Here is a 17396-nt window from a genome sequence, read left to right as displayed (position 1 = left end):
GAAAACTCCCTTGATTTCAGTTTCAAATCAAGGTGCCTGCCATTAATGGCCTGCAAAGCGGACTTTTTTCAGCTAGTTAAATGCTGGGGAAACAAGAGTTCAAGGTGCTTGCTGTGAACTTGAATTCTGGGGACTATGGGGAAGGTGGTTTTGTTGTCCTTAATTTTTCCTGGCATAGCGGGTGTTGAGATGGAGCTGGATTACCATCTGGTTGGATTGAAATTAAAAACTGCTAACTGAATTCCTATTTAAAGTTTCTCACGTCGTCTTGGGCTCAGTGGTGATAGTCTCGTGAAGACTTCCTGCTAAATTTGCAGGAAAGGAACAGACTGCTGAGAAGGACAGACTGCTCTTCAGTTTGTGCTCTTCTACTTTCCACTGACATTCCGCCACTGTAGACTGAGGACTCAAATGTTACTAATTGTTTTAGGAAAACAGCTCTCAGCTCTTGTCTAGTGGCTGTTGTTTTCCCTGCTGATGCTACGTTTACCTGACGCTCAGGCAACAGGAGCCAGAGAGAAAACTGAAGGAGAGTGTGTTGTCCCTGCACTGGTTCCCTTTGCGTGGGTTGAAAGAAGAGGAAAAGTACTGCTTTCATATCCTCTTCTCACTGAAGCTCTCAGTGTGATAAGAAGGCCCTCACTATGCTTTTGCTTGTTTGTTTTCTGTAAAAATGGGTGCTGTTGTGCAGCTAGAAGAAAGAAGCTCAGGAGAGGCCAGTGCTCCCCAGCACCAGGGATCAGGCTATGAGTGCCCAGTTCAGATAAAGCTTTTGAGGAATTTGGTAACGATGAATCAATTGAAGAGATGTTTTCTGCCAGGGCACAAGGTTGTTCTGGACAGCAGAAGAATATTTTGGAAGGTGACAGCTACCAGACCCAGGGGGAAGTGTCCTCTAACCCAGGTATGGGCATCCTGAATAAGAAGAAGAGTATGACTTCAGAGGAATTACTCTGATGCATGTAAGAAATCTATGCCAATAATACAAAATGCCCCCCTTCTCTCCCAGACAACCTTATAACAGAATGTAGGTACCTTTTTGAGGAAGAAACTGGTTATGGCCCTTCTGATTGAGACTTCAAACAGTAAGGAGGCTTCATTGCAGGAGCTTACACATCCAGTGGAGGACTTAAATGAATATACTGGCTTAGTTTTTAGACAGAAGCTCTAGTGAAAAACAAACTGAATGCTACTAGAACCTTGTTGATTGAAGAACTTCCTGTGATGCAAATTTTTTCCCCTCAAAGCTCACTCAAGCACTATGCCCCTTAAGACTCTACAAACTACAGGTTTACTTTATATCCTCACCAGTGATGTGCAGCAGATGTTGCTGAACACATTTTGTGCCATCTCTAGAAATAGAGCATTTCAAACTTAGGTCTCTGAAACAGTGATGCATGGCTTGCTTCTGAATCGCAGGAAAACTGCTTCCAGTCCAAATCAAAGCTGCCTCTGCTGCTAGCGTCTGTTTGGAGGGATATTCTGATTTATACTGCTTGCTCTCTGGGAAATGTAGGTCAGGATTTTTAACTCACAATTACTCCAAGGACAAATAATTTTCAGACACTTCCGTGTTAATAATAGACAATTAGAAGTACTCCCCTCTCTGCTTATCTCCGCTGCTTGTCCTCTCTGTGCCCTTTTTCCTGTCTTCTCATGCTTTTAAAACATTCTCTCCTTTCTCTGCATGCTTTTCCTCTTTTGCTGTTTGTTTTTCATTCTTTGCTCTCTGTTTTCTGTGCTTTTTCCTTTCAGAGTGAGATCTCTTCCTGCATTTCTCTGTATTGTGAGCACAACTGCAGCCTGCTCTCGGCAGGCTCAGTGTTACAGCCTTGCAAACCATCGATTTCTTTCTTTCCGTCCTCCTCCCCCACTCCCAAATCCTGGCCCATCCAGCCTAATGTGAGAGCAGATTGGCCTCAGTATTTGGAGAAAAGATCTATAATAAGCACTGGGGACATGCTGGTAAAAAGCATTAGGATAGTATAGCAGGTCACTTGCAGTACTGACTGTACATTAATTCTCTAACTTATAATTAGCTATATTAAATTCCAATTTTCTGAAAGGAGCCATTATCAAATAACACTGTTTGAAATCTCAAAGAAACATAAGGAATGAAAGCTTAGTCCTCTTACGCTTTCATCTTTCAGAAGCAATCCCTATCTTAACATCTTGACCTACATTTTCTTTTTACCCTCTCCAAGGGACATGGTGTGGATATAATGTCTCAGAAGGGAGGTAAGGTTTTTATGCATGCATATGTGTTGACATACAAAGTTTGGAGAAAACAATGAGGCCTTCATGTCCCCAGTGACTTTTATTTTTTCCCCTCAGCTTGAAAGTGATTTCCATAATATCTCTAAGGCAGGTTTTAAGTTTAGGAAAAAAAAAAAAAAAAGTGAGGCATTGGCTTTGTTCCTTTGCAAGTGGTCGCCTTCTATCTGTTGAACTTCTGTGAAAACTGTTCCTGATTTTACATACCAGAAAAGGGAAAGAAAAAAGTCACTGCCTTTCTTTCTCAAATCCCCCTCACCATTTAGGATCCAGCCATACATTTTCTTCCCATTAGATGCAGGCACACACCCGCTGCCTGTTGGATGCCATCCTTTCTGCCCTGCTCACTGCACAAGGGAAGGACAGGGCTGTAAAACACGCCATCTTCTCCCACTTCAGGACAGACTTGGTGCTGCAGCAGGCCCCGCTCTGGGCTGGACATACAGTTCATCTCCCATTTGTTCAACGTGTAAGCTTTTGGTTTCAGGCGATTTGAACACTCAAAGTGCTAAGCATGTACTAAACATGAATGCCTTTCAAGATCCTTGTAGCTTGCATGCCTTGAAATGCAGGACAGGAGATACTCTGACTCCAGGCCGAATTTTGTTGCGTGGGCTGTTTCAGTTTAATATAGCTCTCAGCATTTTATAGGATGAATTTATGGAGGGATTGCAGTCTACAATTTTTTCCCCTTCTTTTTTTCCTCCCTCTTTTTTTTCTTTCTTTCAGTATTTTCACATCATCATGAGTTGTGTTGGTTTTCTTTGAATTCCAATAGTGTACTTTTGGTCCTAATTTTTCTCAATTATTATTATTGTATTAACACAATGGTGAACTTTGGCATACATAGAACCTCTCGGGCATTATTTTGAAAGCTCCTCAATGTTTTCATCCCACATTCCTGTGCCATTCAATAGTAAGCACCTCCCATCTCCCTACCCCCGCATATCTGTTGCTGTGCTAGAAACAAGAAACAGACTAATGGGTTTTGGTTATGTGGATGAATGGAAGGGAGATTATGTGCAGTGAATGCTTGCCCACTTCACAGTTTCCCAGTGTTTTGGGGAAAAAAACAATATTCTTTAAAAATTACAAGATATAATATTTTATCTCCTTTGTTTACTCAGAAAGTTAAAGTTCTTAAACATGCATCACTTTATATTCTTGACTGTGTGAGTGTCTGCTGATGGCTGTTCCAAGGTTTCTATTAAGTCAGGAGACAGCGAGTGTTGTTTTACTTGTCTTACTCTGACTTCCAGTGCCCCTAGAACTTGAACAAATAAGCTTGTTAGGAGCAGCAGAATGGTTTAGAATCTCTTTGAGACCTCTGGGAGGTGCTGGGCCTGAAGTCTCTCTAACCAGCTCAGAAACCCACTGCAGTGTGGGGATCTCGTACGTCAGCCCTTGTGCCAGCTTTCATCTCATCCCCCATGGCTTGTCTGCAGGCATCGCAGAACAAAGGTGAAAGGGAGGTTAAGCTGCTGGTCTCAGGAGATAGAGATGGAAACTGCCTGGCATATTGCTTTGCCCCCTCCTGCAGCATGCAGCCGTCCTGAGAGATCCCTGCTTCCTCCTGTCCGCCCTCCTCCCAGCCATGGAGCAGTTTCTCAGCGTGCTTCCTTCATGGCCATTCCTGACAGCTGCTGTGCATCGCAAGGGCTGCTGCCAGTGTGTCACGTAGGAGGTGCCAAAATCCTTACCTTGGGCAAAGCCTTAGGACTTAGGACTAGAACAGAGGTGAAATGCATTTGGCTGAACAATTTGTTCCATCACGTTGGGCTTTCATCTTGTGATTTGGGTTTGCAGCAATTAATTGAAATGTTTTACCATCACTGACACTAGCCTCCTCTACTCAGGCAATAACTCTGCAAAGGGACTGCAGGGGCTGAGCCTAACTGGCAGTGCAGCACTGCATCTCGAGCATGGCCTGTGCTGCTCCCAGCCTTAAATTAAATTCTTAAAGTCTATTTATGACCACATTGCTGTTTCATATGCTAAAATCATTCCAAATATATGTTTATTTTATTTTCTAAGTTATTGATTTAACTGTCTAGAAGTAGAACCAGTGATGGAGAGGAGGGAGTCCCAGCAGCTCAAGGGGCAAATGCAGAGGAGATCTTGCAGGAGTTTGAGTTCTCGCATTGCTTCAAGCTGCACTCGGTGAAGGAAGGGGGTTCAGCATGGCACTGGGTGTAGAGGGGAAGGTTTTGCTCCCAGGAAGAGCAGCTGCTGGCTGTGCCCTGACAAGAATTGCTTTTCCCTGAACATTATGGCTGAAACCTACCCGAAAGTTGATAGATATTTAATTGCTCTAAATGCATAGATCATCATTCAAGTGTTTAGTAGAAGGAAGTGGTGTGCCAAAGCAAAAAAGTCCTTGTCAGCAAAAGGGTTGATAGCTTGACTGCTGGAGCCAGCTGATGGATGATCCTAGAGTTAGGGAGGGCATGTTCACTGAAAAGTTACTGAAAATGTGGAGTGGATGTAATTTAAATGGTTTAATTCACGTATCTGTCATATGTGACATGAGTTCTTGGGGAACGCGTAGCATTGAGCTCAGTTATTTTTTCCCAGGCCAGAGGGAGAACTTCTCAACACCCACCTCTGCTCGTTGTGTGGGAGCAGCATGGGGCTGCGTGTTTTTCAGCAGAGGAAGTTTTTGTAGCTCATGTCACATTAGGAAAGACGCTGCTTCTGCCAGTCTGGAGGGCTGCCTGTGCTCCTGGCACAAGTCACGAAAGGCAAAGCCTCATTGCCATGCGTCTGGATGTTAAGTGGGGCTGTGCAATTAGAAAGGTGCCATTCAGCACTTGCCTTTCACGGCTTTTGTCGCACGCGGGCAGAATCAGAGGCAATAACGCGGAGGGTAACCTCCTCAAAAGGGCTTCCTGATGCTCCTGGTCTGTGCGCCATGTGCTACCAGTGGCCTCCTCGCAGTGAGGAGCGCGGGGGCAGCCGTGCCCCTGCTCGGGACGTGGCGTCGTGTCATATCTGCCTGCTGACACGGTGAGCCCTGCCTGCTCTAGTCATCCGCCTCTGCAGATCTGCAGGAACCACGCTTCGTTAGAGGAAAAGTGTGTACCAAATGTTAATCAGGGTGCCGTGTTGCTGTTGTATCCAGTTTCATGCAGATAGGCTGTTCTCAAATGAGGCAGTCTGTAAGGGTTTCCTAGAAATGGTAACGCGTAGAGGCAGGCTGAGTGCTAAGCCTTTGGGTTTTAGCTGCACAGCTCTTTTTAAAGCTCCAAGTAGTCACTGCTAGCAGTGAAACGTGTGCTTGTTTATTTGCCTTCTTGTTTTATTTGCGCATTCATACATTATATTTTCTTCCAATTAACAGACTCTTCCCTGCTTCAGCATGTTTGCCTTTACCTTCTTTCTCCCTCCTTCATTTATACTCCGTGGAGATGTATTTGCTAATTTTTTCTTTCTAGTGTAGAATAGCTGTTGTCTAGAGACATGCTGTTGGCACAGCTTTCCCTCTCATGTTACTTAGAACACCAGAAAGGCTTTTTTTTAATTATTTTTCTGTTTTTACTGATCTGCCTCATTCCTCGGTGCCAAGGTGTGGGTGCTTTTGAAGTCAGTATTTATTGTTCTTTGTCCATCCTTTCCTAGCGGAAGCTTGACTCTGAAACAAGGTGAGCTGCATCGCCCAGTATAAAGGCATATCCCCGCAATGCTGAGGATGGGAAACGGGTCTGAACGATGGGACCAATGAGGGTGTGCCAAGGTTAAGATGGATCTGTCAAAGTAATTCAGAAGAGGAAGAAATTGCCCTCACCCAGCGCTCCACTTGGGTGATAAAGGCTTAAAACACTAACTAGGTGGCTTGACTTAATTCTTATTTAACAGAGGAATACACGCCCTCCGTCTTATAAGGGGTCTCTTGTGAAGAGCAGGACAAATACGTTGTAACAGAGCCTCTAATATTTCTCCCTGTGTCAACTAGAGTTAAACCAAATAACAGTGGAAGAAACAAACCATTAAAAAGCAGAATGCTTTCTTTCACAGGCACGTTGAGGGTTTCTTTTTCTGTCTCCTCTCTTGGGATATTTCCCCCCTGGTACTCCATTCAGCCATAAAATTCCCCAGAAAAAGAGAGGACAAACAAGACATGATGGTTTTGGCATAAAGAACAAAGAATAATGTATTCCTGTGTCACTGATAATTTTGTTAATACCTGAGACCTGATTCAGACTTTATCATGGTGATGATGCATGTTTTTCTATTGCTTGCTGCCCTTCCCTGAGAAGAGATAAATTGCACTTCTGGAGCTGTTTGTGCTTGTAATTTCAAATAAAATGTACATTTAATTCATTTTCCAGACTGCATATGCTACCACCAAGCACTGGTAGGAGATGTCCTGCAGGACAGATGTCCTTGGCATAGCTGCAAATCGAAAGGCATTTGGTCTCGTCAGGGAGAAGTAAAGCCATTCTGGCTGATGCCAAAACCAACATGAGGTGCACACTTTTTTTTCTGCTGCACAACTTCAGCACTGCCCCTCATGGTGCACAGTGTACACCAGCTGGACACCCCTGGGCTCTGTACCCTGGAGGTTGCTCTCACCAGTCCTGCCTTGTGGTTAGGCGAGCTGCGCTGCACAGCAAGATGAAACCTGCTCCAGTGCCACCAGCGAGGCCCACAGGAGTGCTGGTCCCTGCCTCCCAACCTGCCCTCCTCCTGGAGATGGTTTTTCCATGCCTTTTTCACCACTGTCCCTCTGAACAGCAGAGGTCTGTGGCTAGGACCTTGCAGAGCAGCATTTTGGGCAACACACAGGATGAGGGTGCCAGCAGTGGGTGCTTAAGGTGCTATAAAATTAGCAGTGTTTCTGTTTGTCAAAACTTGTGACCTTTGCACGGCCTGGTACCTACTTATTAGAAAAGCTGCCACTCTTCCCTCATCACACTGCTCTGCTAGCAATTGGGAGAGGCTCAATAGTGATGTGTTACTGATAAAACAGATAGGGAGCAGCTGGTGGGCTGTTTGCCATCAGCTCTGTTTTCTCCATTCTTTTGACTTCATTCATTACAGCCCTAGGTTGTTCTAGACTTTGGGACACAGCACAGCCACTTCAAGTTCCTTTGTTTTTGCAATTTTTTATTACTATTATTTTTTTAATTTGGAAAAAGCAGGCAGAAATGCAAAGTAGCTATTTGTTGGCTTTAACTCTGATTTAGCTCCTTTGATCTGTAAGATGGAGATTTAGGAGAAATCTGTTCCACCAGCGTTCAGCAGTCAATGTTACTGCTTCTATCTCCTCTGCCTGTGATGAGTCCTGCCCTCCTGCTCAGCTTTGGATTCCTGCTCCCAAACCTGTTCAGCCCATGCAACCAGGGTGCCCAAGCTTGCCTCCTCCAACTCTGTCTTGCAGTGTAAATAAATAAAGGTGCCTACAGTGGCCATATGTCTTGCTTGGGGGAAGCAGGTGGGCTGAGTTTTTCATTGCATCCTTACAAGCTAAGAAATGTCTTTAATCATGGAGGTGTGTCCTTTCAATTTAATTTTTTTTCTATAAACTCAAAATAGTTGAAGGGTTTTCTCTGTGTATGGATGTGTTGCAAATATTGGTTCTGTTTTGTTGTTATTATTTATTTCTTCCAGATGCATATTTAATAAATAAAACTGAGGCTTGAAGTTTGTGCTATGGCCTGGGGTAGTTTTTAGGCAGAAGTAAATTAGGTTTGTTTTTGGCTGCTATTTTCTTGTTTCTACCAGTTTATTGCAAAATAAATGAAAGGGAGGGGATCCAACAAAATGAAGAAACCAAACCAAAACTTACAAATGTTGTGTTGAAGCAAGAGAGAAGTGTAATTAATGGTGCTAAGAGGTCCTTGATGTATGCTTCTATTTAGGGACCAAAGTCACTTGGCTTGCCTAATAGCGATTTTGGATGGAGATGTAATGGCAGTAAGGAGCTTCCTTCAACCTGTGTTATTTAATCAGTTCTCTTTGGTGATCTTGTCTTTTGACAGGCTGACAAAACCATCTTGTGGTGCAATGTCATTCATGCTTGGCTTCCACAGTAATGATGTATATCTACATCTAAAAGCACTGTCCCAGCCATTTTATACGAGCTGTTTGCTAACAGTTTTTGGCATAACAGAACTACTTGATGCATATGCTCTGTTACGTTCCACAATCAACCTAATGCCCAGTGGCTTGTCATCTGAAAAGCCCTCGTAATGTTAATTACCATTACAGCAGCAATGCAGAGCATCATGTGCTATAAACAATGACTGTTTTGTGCTACGGTTAATTTATTTGGAGGCAGAAAGCCACTGTAGTTCTGCATTCCCGAGTGAGATAAAAAAATAGCATTTTTAATGATACATACTCCTCTTAAAAAACGGGAAGATAGGTATCTCTTACCCTAGATAATTTTTCTTAAATTACGTTAGCACCGTGAAAACCCAGTTCTTTAGTCTCTAAGACAACCGTGGCATGAAAATAGGCCTTATTTTCCAGGCGTGTTGTCTGTTTAATATGTAATGTGATACCTTGTCATGCTGTGACAACGTGACAGATGGCATTTGCACTATAAAACTAAATTATCTTTTGTGCATAGCTATACAACAGCTAAATACAGTAACTCTGTACGATGTGCTGATTAATGCGGGCTGTTGCAGATGTTTTAGAGATACCAGGATGGTTTAACTTGGCATCAGATGATTAATGGTTTTATTTAACATGCCTACCAAGGTTTTGGTGGTGTTTCAGCTTCTATCCTGGCTTGTAAGGGCTTTTTGGAAGTAGATTTTAGAGTTACAGACAACGGGATGTGAAATTGTGTTGTATTGCAGCTGTTTGTCTGTTACTTTTGGAAAACGGGCAAGGACTGGTGGTGAGGAATCCTCACAAGTGACTATTGGGCAGTGAGTTTGCCTGTGCTCAGATGGCACCTGCTTGTCAACCATGGTGCAGGTGGTTAATCCCTTTCTACCTAAGCAGTAGCATTGCTGCATAGAGTGTGGTCAGCTGTCCTAAAAGGGATGCTGCAAAAAGAAGGGAACCAAATTGCCATTTATATGTATTTATATTTCCACAAAGCTTTCCCATGTAATGCCAAGGCTGTATGGCTGAAGCTGGGACAGGCGTTTTACTCCATCAGCAAGGAAAACTTCAGCTGTGTGCTGACATAGCTGAGATTTGGTACTATTATGTACTGTTGCATGCCCTCATAGGTAATGCTGTCATCCTGGTGTGTCCAGAGCGCTGCTGCTTCCAGTGAATCCACTTTTTTAAGCTCCTTGTAAATTGTGTTTATTTGTTTTGCCAATTGCCCTGGAAACTGGGGCCTTTGTATCAACCAGCCTGCAGCATTCAGGGAGGAATGCAGGAAGCCAGTGCATGGCTAGGCACTCGTGGGGTGAGCTGTGGGTTTCACATGGAGCTGAGTTCTGCTGCTCGGCTTCCCTGCCTCCAGCCATCTGGGCGGGCTGGCTGGCGTGAGGCCTCATCCAGACAGAAAGCTGTGAATAAGATCGTGTCGAAATCTCCCTTATTTAGGTCAGTTTTGATGTCTCTGGCTTTCATTTGTGCGTTGTTGACTGCAGATTTTCTCTCGAGGTGGTTCTGTGGGCTGCCTGTGCCCGTGAGACTTTTTTGTTTCTCGAGCTGTTTGAGCATGGGGAACCAAAGTAGGTGCTGCTTTCTTGTTGCCTGAGGTCATGGAAACGTTCTGATTTGGGTGCCTCATATTAGAGTAAGTGATGCAGAAACCGTGTTTTGGAAACATTGTGAAAGCCCTTCCAGCCAACCACGTTGTCCAGCTAACCGCATGATACTGAGATTTGTTCAGATGCTCCTCCTCTTTGGTTTCCTGACTATAAAGTAGCTTTAATAACGACGAATGTACTGATAACTGTACTTTCACCTACACTTAAATCTGCCTAACCAACCTCAAACCCTCCCTTGTACTTTCTACATCTTGCCTTGTGTTGCTGCTTTCTGCTTTTCTCTTCCTTTTCTCTGTGCTTTCTACAGCTCTGCTGTGCATCACGTATATATTCAGAGAGCCTAGTGCTCTTCAGGCCAGCTCTGTGTGTTCCTCAGGCATCCAGAAATGTGTTAGGTCCAGCTCAAGAAGAGAGTGGTAGATTGCTGCTAGAATTGTGTGTGTATCAATAAAAATGGCACAGTTAGCAAATCTGAATCAGTACAAGTGAAGTTCTGCCACACAGGAATAGTAAGTCTGCTTGCTAGACTGTTGTGAAAAGCAATCTGCTGAAGTCCATGCGAGCCCCCGGATGTAAGCTCATTTAAGCTGATTTAACTGTTTATACAAATGCCATTTTTTGGTGAAGGGGCCATCACTGGAGAAGGCTCAGTAAGACCTCTGCTCAAATGGAGTAATGGTGGGACAGCTGAGGAGGGAAACCAAACCAACAAACGTGCCTGTAGCCACAGATGGGATCAAAACCCCTCAGAATGTGGAAGGCAGATAGAAGGAAGGCGGCAGCAGTGCAGTCTCTTAACACCAGCGTGCAGGAAGAGCTCTTCTGCTTCCCCCGACTGTGGCAGAGTGGGTGTAATATTTGCATCTGTTGTTTTCCCAGTGCAGTTAGAAGCTGATTTCTTTGGCGTGTGTTTTTAAATAGCGTGCAGTTTACTATCATGGGTTATGCAGAAGTTTACAAAAGAATTCAGCCTAACTGTGAAGGCGGAGATTTATGTGCCTAAGAAGCATTTTTAAAAGATGTTGATGTGGTTCTCTTTTAAGCCAGCCTCTTTAATTACTAGAAATTAGTAGTTGGCCTTTCATTTAAAATATCTAATCCTGTTCTGTTAAAGCCAGAATAGTCAATTTAAGGGACCATTTGATATGTGAATTTCTGCATTTGACTTAATTAAATAGTTCATTATTAGTGGCTCAGTGAAAGCAATGTTGGTTCTGTTACTTTGAGCCATAAAGAGTTTCAATTCTTTTTAAACTTTGGCAGCTAATGTGTACTATATAACTATATGTATGAATTATTATTTCATATAAGTCATTTTCATGGGTGAAATTCTACACTGACTTACAATCCGTGTTGCTATACTTCCAAATTTAAGTTAAATATGTAGTTTTGGAAAAATATGAACGAGTCACTTCATTTGGAAAACAAACACTCTCCTCTCTGTGCTACAGAATAAAATCTATCTTTCTCAGCTCTGCTTTATTGTGCCTGTTATCCAAGCCTGGTGTTTGGCCACAGGCCCAGTGGCTGGGGGAAGAAGTGGCAAGAGCAGAGCTCAGTGGGAAGGGGCTGAGGCAGTCACAGGGTGCACCAAGGGCTCACCTGCACCCTGGTTTAGAGATTGGAAAGTGCAGAAAAGCAGCTGAGGAAGAGTTTGTCCCTTTTGGTTTTATTTGTCTCTCTGATGGCTTGCTGGTTCCTTGGCTTGCTGAGTGCTCTGAAGTATCTGGATTAAAAAGTGGTTCAGCTCTTCAGGCTACGCAAAAGAGCATTTTCTTGCTTGGTTGCTTTTCCCTCTTTACTCCATACACTATGCAGTACTCTGCTTTTAAGAAATGTGAATGCCTGCTGCTTCCTAGTGCTTGGTTAACTATGGAGAGCCACAGCCACATGGACAAACACGAGCTGCGCTCTGTTCCTGCTGTGTGCTCAGCCCACTGTGCCAGTGCCAGCCCACTAAGAGCCATGGGGTGTGTGAGTGTCACCTGGCACATCCGTGGGGCCCTCACCTCATCCTGAGACACACCTGGGCTCCAGGCCCTTGATAGCTCCAGATCGATGCATGACAGACAAGAGGGTTCATTGCACTTAGAGATATCAGGAACGGTGTTTGAAGGGAAAGGTATCTGGGGGCAAACAGAATGCAGTTGATCTAAAAATGATTGAGTGACAGTAAACTTTATAACAGCTTAATTCAGCGTGTGCTTTCTCTCCAGTGCTTGGAAGGAGACAGCTCCCAAGGACTGCGGATGTCTGTGCCTTTCATCACTGCTGAGTGAATTTTGCAATTATGCTGACCCTGAAAAGCTATAGAATGTGACACCCATTCCCATTATTTATCTGTATCTCTCATTTGTAGTTTTATGCCTCCTTTCTAGGACACTTGTTTTAATTGGTTTCGCTTGACGATAGCTAACTTTGGTTATCTGCAATATTATGGCATTTTGGGATGGTGCTGGTTATGATGAATAATAGTAGGCAAACCGATATTTCTTCTTATGGGACACAAATCATCCTTGTCTTCCAAGTGCACTGATAGTTTGGCAGGGAGAAAGAATGAAAAAGAATTGCCTTCCAAGTGCGTGCAAGTTGACAGCCCAAAAGGTGATTTTCTTGACTCATATACTTAAGTTTACTGGGTTTAACATATGGCAAGTCTCCAGAACAAATATTGCTTTTGGAAAACCTATTCAAATTCTGTCATAAGAGTTAAATTACTGAGTATCAGACCTCAAATGATATGCTTGATTTAAACTTCTCTTGAGTTTTAAAACAGTAAATTATATTAGCAGTAGTTTCATGGAAAAAGGCAAAGCAGAAGTTTATTCTTGTTTAGGAATAGACTTAGGTATCGCTGCTTCCAATGAGGATGCAGTCAGCTGAACGTAAAATCTATTTAATGTTTTTCAAAAGGTCTGCATTGGTTTCTCTGGAATACAGTGAAGGAATGCTGTCACCCGTGTCGTATCACTGGGTGGCGCTGTATAGGATCAAACTCTGAAACCTGCTAGGTCACAATTTGGGATCTCTTTGAAGGGAAGGAAATGCCAAAAGCAGTTTCACAAAAGAGGAATTAAAATGTAGTCATTGAGCTTTGCTGTGTCAGTCTGAGGCTGATTAGAAGAGCCATTTTAATGCTGAAATCAGTGCCTCACTCCGTCTCAACTTCTATTTTGTGGTCTTCATGTTGAGCATTAGATTAGACTGGAATCAGAAGGGCTGAGCACTTGGGATCCTGGTTGCAGGTCATACATCACACCGAGTTACAGTATCCAAGCAGCACCAAGCAAAGGGCTCGAGGCGGGGGAAAGAGCATCAGGCTGGGCTGTGTGTGATGCTTCCAGCATGCCCCAGCATGGCCTTTGCTGTTGGGCTACTTCTGCCAACGAGTTCCCTTAAGCTGAGCTTGCCTGGATACTAGGTTATGTGATTAATGCTTTGAGAGTGCTAAGAGATGTTTTCCTGAAAACAGAAGGTCTGAAGTGGCATAGTGCTGATGCAATGCTTTTGATGCTGTTTGAACTGCTGTTATTAGTAAGCATTTTTGGTTTTGTTTTCTTACCAGCCCTGCTGCCCAGCTTATCTTGGAACCAGTCAGCCTGTTTTCTTTCAAAGGTGCGATTATAGAAAGTGGGCTGAAATGACCCAGAGAGGGCGGTCCTACCAGCATTTCTTGAGCAACTAAAACTGGGAAACAAAGCTCTGTTGTATCGTTTGCACAAGGATTTTGATGGAGAATTGAAAAAGCATTTCCAGAATGGAGTTGCAGCTGCTCTGGTACCAAGCACTTAAAACACTGAATAAATACTGAGCTGATAACATTGTTAGCAATATTCCTCTCTCCTGTTCCAAAGTCTACTGAGAAGTATACATGTATTTAATATACTGCTCTGCACTGTGTTCTGCACAGTGCACTGGGTGCAGGTTTGCACAGTTTAAGAAGGATGTAAAAGCATTAGAGAGCATTTAAAGGAGGGCCATGAAGATGGGAAAGGGTCTGGAGGGCAAGGTGTGTGAGGAGCAGCTGAGGTGCCTGTCATGGTTCAGCCCAGAGCAGAGAAACTGAGGGGAGGCCTCATGGTGGCTGCAGCTCCTCACGAGGGGAGGAGAGGGGCAGCGCTGAGCTCTGCTCTCTGTTACAGCAACAGGACTGAAGGAAGGCGTGGGGCTGTGTCAGCGAGGTTTGGCCGGGGCACAGGGGGAGGTTCTTCATGGGCAGGGTAATTGGGTACTGGGACAGGCTGTCAGGGTGGTGGTCGTGGCCCCAAGCTGCCAGCGTGCTCAAACATAGGGTTTGATACTGGGTGGTCCTGTGTTGAGCCTGGAGCTGGACTCAGTGGGCCTTTTGTGTTCCTTCTATCTGAAATATACGACTTTTCTATAAGTTACTCTTTCAGTTCTTCCTTCAGTCTGAGTGGCGTCTGCTGTCTGTCTGCTTGTAATAGTTGTTGAACATAATGCACACAAAGGGGCCCATCATTCTTCCATCTACATGACTTTGCTTGCTATTCTATTCTTCTAGCAGAGAAAAGGCACAACATGGAAGGTAACAGTGGCATATGTCCCCTGTGTTGCACACCTCAGCTTCTGATCTGGAGTTTCCGTGTTGGAGTGATTCATTGTTGAAAGATTCTATGTTGAGAAATGGATGTTTACTGTTAACTCCTTTGGGATTAAGGATTCTTTAAAGGATCATAAATTCTGGTAGTTGGAAGCAGCAGAGTGAAGTTCAAGAAGATGACAGATTAACCAAATGGCAACTTAATTTTATACTGATCTACAGATAAATGAAAAAGATACTGTACTGTGCCAGTAAACAGGCATTCTGTTACACAGGGATGAGGTTAACTCTAAACTGTACCCCTTTTAGCATAAGGGATGTGACAAGATTATAAATGTGATTGCAGACACCTGTAGTAGAGTTGTTTGGAACTGGTGGCTCGCAGTTAACCAAATCAGAAGCATGCAATCAGCCAGTTTCTTATTGAAGTACCTCTGTGCAAAATCAATATTATCAGCATATCTCTTTGCAAGACAATTGCTTTGGGAGTTGACTCTCTACCTGTAGTGTAACGTGTGAATTGTAATAAAATCCATTTGGCGCTGGAAATGCAGGTTTTGAATATTGTGTACTGCTTTGTTGTGTTTGCAGGACTTCTCACTAATGGCCAATCTAAAGGATTAGGACCGGGATCAGAGCAGCTGGAGAATGAAAAGGACGATGCGTCGCAGGTGTCCTCGACGAGCAACGATATTAGTTCTTCAGATTTTGAAGAAGGGCCCTCGAGGAAAAGGTCAGTAGTACATCACTGTTAAAGATGCTTTGTCCCTTTTGTGCTACAAGTTGTGATTATGTTATCAGTAAGGAATGATTGCAAATACTGCCCTGCTATTAAAAGAGTTTCCAGTGTGGACTCCTTCTAGTAACAGTAGGAGTTCGTGCTTCATCCATCATTATAGATAGTACTTGCTGTTTGGGTTTGTCTTGTTTTTTTGTTTAGCTTGGAAAAGCAATAGATGATTGCTGAATTATATGGCTTGGTACTCTCTTTCTCTGCCTCCCCCGTCCACCTGTGTTGCATCTCAGGGACATATCCATAAGTATATGTGTGTAAATTCAAGGAAAACATCATTGAAGTAGTGTTACCCTTGTTATTTTTAATTTTCTGTGAATGAAACCATGTTAAGTTAAGAAAAAAAAAAAAAAAAAGGCTTCTGAAAAGAGAAACTAGAGTTATGCAGTGTTGTGGCTATTTGATTGCAAAGGACTGCTTTGACATAATGCTGTGGTAAACTGCTTCTTCTTTCCTAGAAGTCGGTTATGAAGCCCTTGTTGAACTCTTATAAGTTCTTACTCTGAATGTGCAAAATGTAGGTTAAAATTGTAGGAATCAAGCCAATCTCTTACAGAAAATATGCTGAAAATGCAAGCAGAGGCTGGGAGTTGTCCTCTCTATGAAGTGAGAACCAAAACAGGCTGCCTGAAAAATGCTGTTTAAAAGATAAAATTGGAAAATGCTTTCTCAAACTCTTTCCCTTTGCACTCTTGTCACCTCAGTCCCAGGCCAAAACGAACTGTAACATAAGTTCTCTTTCAAACAAAAGAAGTGTTCTGTGTGACCTTATGATTTCTCTGGGAAGATGAATGCTCTCCTGAATGCCCCCATGTCCCCGTGCTTCCCACCCCTTTCCCTGCAACTTCTCTGTTCTCCACAACTACAAACCCCAAATCTAGCTCTGAATATGCCTACTAGCTCTTCTGGTGAATCCAAATAAAATCTCTGCTATTTTTCTACCAGCAGAAATTCTGTAAGACTTGCTGAATCCTACTGCAGGTCAGGGGAAGAATATTTGTGTGGTTTCTTTTAGCTTTATGAGTTAAAACAGAAGCTTGAGAATGATTTCTTCTTAGAAATGTAGGTAGAATAGCCCTGGGAGACAGTGACCATAGTTTGATGCTGTTTCCACTGATGCTAGCATGTTATCTTCAGGAAGTTTTGCCGTCCTCTGTGCTTGCTCTGTCCCCTCAGTTCAGTGCCCTCATTTCTCAGCCATGCTGACAACCACTTGCAGGGTCATGCATTCAACAGGTTGAAGGAGCTGCTTAGGGTTAGAACTAATACTGGGAGGAAGATGGATTTAGGCTTTTTTTCCAGGGTTCTTTGTTTTTAACCTTGTGTGAGTTTACATCTCTTGCTCACAGCATGGCTGCAGGAGCAGCTGCCAATGCAACCAAGAGGCACCTCCTGCTCCCTTCTGGGGATGGGATGTGGGTGAGGAAGAGCAGGACGGGGCTGTTTCTTGCTTCCTCCCTTCTTCTAAGACCATGCATAGTCCACATCCCGAGAAACATTCGAGCATTGTGGCAGAAATTTTTCTGAAGGACTATCTGCTAGTTTTGGCTGTGGGATTCAGATACTTGAGCAGCAGTTCAATGGTTTAGGCCCACAATTATTTCATTCACTGTTTCATTTACTCAGTCCTTCACACCTTTAGTGAAAAATCGTCAGGTACTTTCCAAGCTAGGAACAAAACAAAACAAAGAAAAACAGAAGCCAAGGTGGAAAATATCTTTGTCTTCTGTGAAAGACAAGATACCATTTCAGTTCTTCATACCTCACAGTTCATTGAAATAGCATTAGTTTTGCTATTGCAATTACTGTGAAGGGAAGTGTTCCTGTTTTGTTTCCATTTACATCTAACTTCTGTCTCTCTTCCTCCTGAGCTTCCTCTTTGCAGGCATACATTTTCTGGGCTCCTTCTCATAAGCATGCTTAGTGTTCTGGCATCATCCTCCTTCTCACTTTTTCTTTTGCTGTGCATGTAATGTTTCCTTGGTCATGGTCGTCTTAGGATCCCACAAAGAGTTGTGTCAGAAATACTGGGCAGATGAAAGATAACCAAGAGAATGAGGAGAGGGGACAGGATTTGAAATGG

The 17396-nt window shown here is 43.4% G+C and overlaps 1 protein-coding gene across 1 annotated transcript in view; it reads left to right on the top strand.

The window, feature by feature from the left end:
* JARID2 (jumonji and AT-rich interaction domain containing 2) overlaps positions 1-17396 on the top strand; it is a 203457-nt gene that overhangs the window by 96879 nt on the left and 89182 nt on the right. The window contains exon 3 of the mRNA XM_042836095.1: positions 15112-15253. Within this exon, the coding sequence (XP_042692029.1) occupies positions 15112-15253 (142 nt within the window). The remainder of the gene's footprint in view (positions 1-15111; positions 15254-17396) is intronic.

This window comes from Centrocercus urophasianus, unplaced genomic scaffold, assembly GCF_019232065.1.
Source record: "Centrocercus urophasianus isolate 14NV4802_14NV808 unplaced genomic scaffold, USGS_Curo_1.0 seq_11, whole genome shotgun sequence".
Classification (NCBI taxonomy): Eukaryota; Metazoa; Chordata; class Aves; order Galliformes; family Phasianidae; genus Centrocercus; species Centrocercus urophasianus.
The sequence above is the reverse complement of the archived record's forward strand: the minus strand, read 5'-3'. Positions and strand labels throughout refer to the sequence as shown.